Raw genomic sequence first — 7977 nt, forward strand, 5'->3', positions numbered from 1 at the left:
TTTTTTTTTTTTTTTTTTTTGAGACAGTCTCACTCTGTTCCCCAGGCTGGAGTGCAGTGGCACAATCTCAGCTCACTGCTACCTCTGCCTTTCGGGTTCAAACTATTCTCCTGTCTCAATCTTCTGAGTAGCTGGGATTACAAGCACGTGCCACCAAGCCCAGATAATTTTGTATTTTTAGTGGCGATGTGGTTTCACCATGTTGGTCAACTGGTCTCGAACTCCTGGCCTCAAGTGATCCACCCGCCTTGGCCTCCCAAAGTGCTGGGATCGCCCACCCATGCCAGTGTCTTAAAACATCAAATCATCATCCTCAAGGTGTCAGTGGACAATTACTGTATAATTATGTAAAGAGCCTAGATTATGTAAAGTATTTAGGAAAGGATAAAACTGATCACTCTAAATGCGTGCTAAATGCTTGGGCTGAAAAACACATATAACTCAAGTTTGGATTCAAAACATTTTAAGCTACAACTGGCAAATAAGGTGTAAATTACAACAACATTCCAATCACTTTTCATTAATTTTAAAGCACAGATTTCTCACACTGACACAGATGGTTATTCTACAAGCAGAATAATCACAGCAGGACTTTTAGGTTTTACCTAGCTTCACATGTCCCATTTAAATCAATTTGTTCTTCCACATATTAGAACAGCTCACTGCAACTAATGCTGGCCCCACAGTTGCCTACACAGTCGGCTTTCCCTGGTGCATCGGACACCAACAGAAATTATGAATCTCAACTGCAGACAGGAGATGAGCTTTTTAACAGTCAGGTAATTGTGTGTGTGGGTGGCCTTCACAATTTCAGAGCCTTTCCGCCATTCGAACCAGCATGCAATCTGATTCAGCACCATGGACAGTGTCACACTCACTTCCCCCTCTAGGAACTCTCCAAAACCCTAATGCTTAAGATTACATCACAAGTCTCTCCAGTCATTCCTGAATAAAATGGTACTACTCCCCACCACCCAAGCATCTCAAAACATTCAAAATACCAAGAAACAGGTATTACCACCCAGACATTTAAGATTAAGACATTAAAGATCTATTTCAATCTTGACAGTCTTTTAATAGATATACTTAATTAATGATGGTGTAAAAGTTATTTCTGGTCCAACCGGTGGCTCACTGCCTATAATCCTAGCACTCTGGGAGGCCAAGGTGAGAGAACTGCTTGAGCCCAGGAGTTTGAGACCAACCAGGGAAACACAGTGAGATCTCGTCTCAATTTATTATTTTTTTAAAGCTTATTTCTGAAAACATATACACACACTTCTAAACTAGTCCCTAGACCATCATGCCTTGACAGAAATACTGTGGAAGAGGGTTAAGGAAAGGAACTCAGACGTACACTCAAGAGAAAGGACGGAAAGAAGGAAAAATGTCTTTATGCTGATTCTTAACTAGCTCAAATGCTCTAAATCAAATATACATGCTAAATTTAAAAAAAGAAAAATCAGGTACTCTGAAAGGTCTTTCACCCACATTCATTTTCCTAGAACTACATCAAATCTTTAAAAAGTTTTATGAGATGTATAAATTGTAAACCAAGGACAGTGACTGGCCCTATAAAGTGGAGGGGGCAAGAAGGGAACAGGGCTGGGGATGGACAAAGCAGGCTAGTGCCTTATCTGTGATATTTAAAGTTGAAAATTTTTAAAGAGGTAACATGTATATTTAAACTTAAGAATATATTTATATATTAATTGAATAGGAAAAAAAAACCTATGAAGGCCTATTAAATAAATTATGGCAAATTCCAATGGATTTTTTTTTTTTTTATAAGATGCACTTTTGACCTTTTTGCCCAGGCTGGAGTGCAGTAGCGTGATCTTGGCTCACTGCAACCTCAGCCTCCGGGGTTCCAGCGATTCTCCTGCCTCAGTCTCCCAAGTGGCTGGGATTACACGTGTGTACCACCACGCTTGGCTAATTTTGTATTTTTAGTAGAGACAGGGTTTCATTGTTGGTCAGGCTGGCCTCGAACTCCTGACCTCAAGTGATCCACCTGCCATGGCCTCTCAAAGTGCTGGGATTACACCCGTGAGCCACTGCGCCAACCTCCCAATGGAATGTTAAAAAAATATTTAGCCAAGCATGGTGGCTCCTAGCACTTGTGGGAGGCCAGGATGGGACGATTGCAGGAGTCAAGGAGTCCAAGACCATCCGTGGGCAATATAGTGAGATTCCCATCTCTATTAAAAACAAAAATATTCAGGTACCAAGCGATACGTATCACATACAACCTCTGTTATAAAAGGAAAGAGCTGTGTTGAAATAGAAACATAGAATTTCGTATTTCCCTTTACAAAATTCAAAAGATGTATACAGAAACAGCAGGAGGATACATAAGAACCTACTAGAGATTAGGGTTACACAGAAGCAACCTAGAGTTTCTTCACTGTATATGCACACACTCACACTATGTGTAAGTGCTACATTTTTTTTCCCCCCTTAAAGAGACAAGATTTCACAGTGTTGCCCAGGCTGGTCTTGAACTGGACTCAAGCAATCCACCTCTCTCACCCTCTCAGCCTCCCAAAATGCTGGGATTACAGGCATGTACCACCCTGCCTGGACTATTTTTTTTTTTTTTTTTTTTTGAGATGGAGTCTTCCTCTGTCTCCCATCCTGGAACGCAGTGGTGTGATCTCGGTTCACTGCTGCCTCCATCTCCTAGGTTCAAGTGATCCTCCTGCCTCAGCCTTCCCAAGTAGCTAGGATTACAACCGTGTGCCACCACACCCAGCTAATTTTTGTATTTTTAGTAGAGACAGGGTTTCACCATGTTGGCCAGGCTGGTCTCAAACTCATGACCTCAAGTGATCCGCCAGCCGTGGCCTCCCAAAGTACCGAGATTACAGGGATGAGACTCCATGCCTGGTCTATAAATCTTAAAAGTAATTTGCTAGAGGTACACCTAGTACTTTTAACTTCCTTGGTTCAAACTTATCCTACGACGGTTGCTTTAAAACATGGTTTTAATGCATGGATGCAAAAATGAGGGCTCATTTTCTATACATAAAACTTCAGGTCTAAAATGAGGATCATATGTAAGTGTAAGCAGTGTAACAGATGGAAAATAAGCGAACTCTACAACTGCTCTGTAATTCTGAGGTACAGGTTATGGTTTCATGAGGTCTAGTGAAATCAGATTGAGACACAAGTGAATTCAGATTAGAGCTCAAAGAAAGGCTTGTTTGGGTGACTTCAGAGAGACTGCATTGTCTCCAAAAGTTACAGCAATAGTAAAAACCAAGACCAATTCAAGAGCGCATAATATCTTACAGGTTGGGGTGGGGGAAATGTGTAAGCTCTACCCCCCACTTTTCAGCAGTGGGATTAACTGTAGTGTGATGACTAAAGAAAGCCTATTATTTTCTGACATCGTTCTAGTGTGAAGTAAGGGCTACTCTGCAGTTGGCCTTGAAAAAGCAAAGTAGAGCTCTGCGGTTACAACAGAATCTGAACAAGATCCCATCTTTTACATCCAAATTAACACATCTGAGTTGGATTGGCCAGTCTGCCCTTTTCCACCTGACAGGCACAGAGAAAGCGGTCAAGGCCAGGGGCTGTGAAATGGCCAAGGGCCACTGGTTGGCCACCGAGTACTTGAGGCATAGATCCGGCCACCAACAGCCCTATGGGTGTCCAAGCAGCCGCCAAGGTGATTCCAGCCCAGCTCCCAGGGGCAGGAGATCCCATTTTAAAAAACTCCTCATAAATGAGTTAGTTCTGCAAGAGGATTAAAATTTTAATTAAGACATGGTAAATCCCTGGTCCAGAAGTAAATGATGAAAGCACAGGATAGCCACACACACAAAAAAATCTGTACTAGGCTTCTAGAAATAGCCTAAACAATGAGGCTGCCTTCTTTTGTTGTTCAAGACAGATGTTCAAGATTGGCATGCACATATATTTACTGCCATGTAAGAGTGATGTAATACCAAGTTTTATATCCCACCCTTTTGGACATTTTTTTCTTTTTTTTTTAAGACGGAGTCTCGCTCTATCGCCCAGGCTGGAGTGCAGTGGCCGGATCTCAGCTCACTGCAAGCTCCCCCTCCGGGGTTTACGCCATTCTCCTGCCTCAGCCTCCCGAGTAGCTGGGACTACAGGCGCCCGCCACCTCGCCCGGCTAGTTTTTTGTATTTTTTAGTAGAGACGGGGTTTCACGGTGTTAGCCAGGATGGTCTCGATCTCCTGACCTCGTGATCCACCCGTCTCGGCCTCCCAAAGTGCTGGGATTACAGGCTTGAGCCACGGCACCCGGCCTTCGGACGTTTTTAAGACATGGGGACTGATTTGGCCAAACACTTGAGCTAAGGCATTTTTGTTTTTTTTTTTGGAGACAGAGTCTCATTCTGAACATCACCCAGGCTGGAGTGCAATAGCGTGATCTCGGCTCACTGCAACCTTCTGGGTTCAAGCCTCCTGGGTTCAAGTGATTCTCCCACCTCAGCCTCCTGAGTAGCTGGGATTACACTCACCCGCCATCACGCCTGGCTAAAATTTTTCCGTATTTTTGTAGAGATGGGGTTTCACCATGTTGCCCAGGCTGGTGTCGAACGCCTGACCTCAGGTGATCTGCCCACCTCAGCTTCCCAAAGTGTTTGGATTACAGGCATAAGCCACAACGCACTATTTTTGACACAAAATTACCTCAAATAAGACTGGGGACATGTTTGGCAAACACAAGTGACAATGTGCAATGTCAAACAGGCCCTGGATGAAAAACGTCTGTAGGAAATAAAGCAATTACCATCCCATAATATGCACACCCCACCCAAAAATAGAAGACAGTCTCCATTATTCGTGACTGCTAGGCCTTTTAACACAATATGTATAAGAAAAAGCAGAAAGTATGTTTTAGAAACACCAAGTAGGCTCCCTGGCTAGTTGCAGGGCCTATGAATATTCCCACCTGCTCTACTGGGCACTTACGCCTATACCCTGCTTTCCTCCCCCTGAATTCCATTTGTGATGTCATAACACAGAACTGCTACCCCAACAGAGAACACCTCCCAACCACTATAGAAGTTAGGTAGACCACTTCAGCACCCAAATCTCACTCCTGAGATAACAGATCAGAATAAGCAAGATCCCAATTGGCTGGCTTTGATATTTTCTGTCACTTCACAAAGATTTATCAATCCTCTCCCAAAAAGCTGGCAGGGGGCAGGGGTTGGGAACACAAGAAAACCCTGGTGTGTTGAAACTGAGTCCCTGTCCTGCCACCAGGTGGTGCCTTGTCCATGAAGATCCAGCTCAGCCTCTGAGCCACAGGTGTCTCCACTCAGCCCCCAGATCCTTCCACTACTGACAGCCTAGTGATCAAAACTACAGCTCTGTTATTACGGCAGACATGCACGGGCCAACGCCTGGTCTCTGGGTGGCTCGCATGGCGCCCTACAGCCCATCTCACCCCACCCCATCAGTTCACCTTGAACTCCCTCTGGCTTCTGCATGGTCCTCTCTTCACCTCTCATCTCCTCTGCCCACACTGAACTCATTTAAATGTATCACTTAAAATAGAGGTAAATGGCCGGGCGCGGTCGCTCAAGCCTGTAATCCCAGCACTTTGGGAGGCTGAGACGGGTGGATCACGAGGTCAGGAGATCGAGACCATCCTGGCTAACAGGGTGAAACCCCGTCTCTGCTAAAAAATACAAAAAACTAGCCGGGCGAGGTGGCGGGCGCCTGTAGTCCCAGCTACTCGGGAGACTGAGGCAGGAGAATGGCGTAAACCCGGGAGGCGGAGCTTGCAGTGAGCTGAGATCTGGCCACTGCACTCCAGCCTGGGCGACAGAGCGAGACTTCGTCTCCAAAAAAAAAAAAAAAAAAAAATAGAGGTAAATGAGAAAGCAGGGATCTTTATATAAAGTTTACTGATATAAGTTTAAAGATATACCTAAATTTAAAGATATAAAGTTTACTGATATATGTAGTTTCTCGATTTGTAGCCCCAAATACACTTCAGAAGTCTGGTTAGACATGTCAGTATAGTTTATCTCCATCCATCACCAGCATAAGGAGCCCAACCTGAAAATATGACTCACCTTCGAGCCCAAGCCTGTGGTTCCCAGCCATCTCTGCATGGCTCTGCAGTGGCGTCTGCTGGGGGTGGGGGAGTTCTCTCACCCACATCAGAGTGACTGCATAGAATCTCTAGGAGCTCTACCTCAGCATTCTTTTTTATTTTTTAAAGCATCCCACAAAAGCCTTGTCTTTAGGACCAGAAACATACTCAAGCAACCTCAATTTAGATAAGGCAGTCCAGCAAGAGGATATTAATGGAAAAACTGGTGAAATCATGAAAGATTGAGTTTGGTTAACAGTAACACACCAATGTCAGTTCCTTAGCTGTGACAAACTCACACTGGTGATATAAATTGTCAGTGGGGGGCACACAGGAGCTCTGTTGTAACTTGGCAACTTTTCTGTACATCTAGAATTACTCCAAAATTAAAACCTAATTTTTTTTTTTTTTTTTGAGACGGAGTCTGGCTCTGTTGCCCAGGCTGGAGTGCGGGGGCCAGATCTCAGCTCACTGCAAGCTCCGCCTCCCGGGTCCACGCCATTCTCCTGCCTCAGCCTCCTGAGTAGCTGGGACTACAGGCGTCCGCCATCTCGCCCAGCTAATTTTGTGTATTTTTTATGTGGAGACGGGGTTTCACCGTGTTAGCCAGGATGGTCTCGATCTCCTGACCTTGTGATCCACCCGTTTCAGCCTCCCAAAGTGCTGGGATTACAGGCTTGAGCCACCGCGCCTGGCCTAAAAGCTAATTTTTAAAAGGCAAAGTAGAACGCCCTCTCAGCCTAAGAAGCAGGAGGAATCCCAAGCACTTAGGACCCTGAGGCAGGAAGATCCCTTTAGCCTGGGCAACACAGTGAGACCCTGTCTTTTTAAAAAAGGATTAACCGGAAACAACGTGTATCAACTAGTTTGTTTGTAAGATACGCAATTTGGGCCAGGCATGGTGGCTCGCGCTGGTAATCCCAGCACTTTGGGAGGCTGAGGCCGGCGGATCACCTGAGGCCAGAAGTTTGAGACCAGCCTGGCCAACATGGCAAAACCCCATCTCTACTAAAAATACAAAAATTAGTCAGACGTGGTGGCTCATGCCTGTAATCCCAGCTACTACTCGGGAGGCTGAGGCAGGAGAATCACTTGAATCCGGGAGGCAGAGGTTGCAGCGAACGAGATCGCGCCACTGCACTCCAGCCTGGGTGACAGAGTAAGACTCTGTCTCAAAAAAAAAAAAAAAAAAACAGCTGGGTGTAGGTGGGGCACCCTTGTAATCCCAACCACTTGGGAGGTTGAGGTGGGAAGTAAAGGCTGCAGTCAGCCTTTACCTATTAAGACCTATTACCTATTTAAGACCCTGTCACTTAAATAGGCTATAAAAAAAAAAAAACAGAAAGGGAAAAATGTTTGCATTATGCACCTATATAGAGCATGGCTTAAATTCTCAAGCAATTCAAGGCAGACAAAAAAGCAGTCTGGGAGCTGAAACACAAAACACTTTCCACACAGATGCCAGGAGACAACTGGACAAGAGAATTGCTCAGGAGACCTGCTGCCAGTCTGGGGAGCTTGCATCTATGTGGGGGTAGGAGGGGGAGAGAAAATACTGACCACATGAGAAGGAACTACCATCTGCTTAAGTATTTCATCAATCAGTAACTCCAATGAGCCCCTATTATGTATGTGCCAGGCCTTGTACAATTATAAGGTAATCGTCACTGGCCCCAGGGTAAGGTAGGGCAGAATATCCTATGTCACCAGACCAGGGTCACAGCTGGACTAGCACAGGCACTGACTGCCACAAGAGGACCTAGGCAAGAAGAATGGAAAAGTCCTAAGCAAACAGGCACGACACTCCAAGAAGGCTGAAGTTCTTTGACTACATATGCTTTTAAATATGGATATTCCCAAAATAACTTGGATTCCTGTAGGACTGCTACTAC

At 45.0% G+C, this 7977-nt stretch overlaps 1 protein-coding gene across 2 annotated transcripts in view; it reads right to left on the reverse strand.

Moving 5' to 3' along the window:
* Positions 1 to 6210, reverse strand: part of USP7 (ubiquitin specific peptidase 7) — a 46524-nt gene extending 40314 nt beyond the window's left edge. Inside the window, exon 1 of one of the 2 annotated variants that reach the window (XM_017874448.1) lies at positions 6066 to 6205. In XM_017874448.1, the coding sequence (XP_017729937.1) occupies positions 6066 to 6153 (88 nt within the window). In that variant the 5' untranslated portion in view covers positions 6154 to 6205. Of the gene's footprint in view, positions 1 to 6065 lie in introns of both variants that reach the window. The other variant, XM_017874449.1, reaches the window with a different exon arrangement.
* Positions 6211 to 7977: the final 1767 nt, after the last annotated feature.

This window comes from Rhinopithecus bieti, unplaced genomic scaffold (assembly GCF_001698545.2).
Source record: "Rhinopithecus bieti isolate Rb0 unplaced genomic scaffold, ASM169854v2 scaffold_8226, whole genome shotgun sequence".
NCBI lineage: Eukaryota > Metazoa > Chordata > Mammalia > Primates > Cercopithecidae > Rhinopithecus > Rhinopithecus bieti.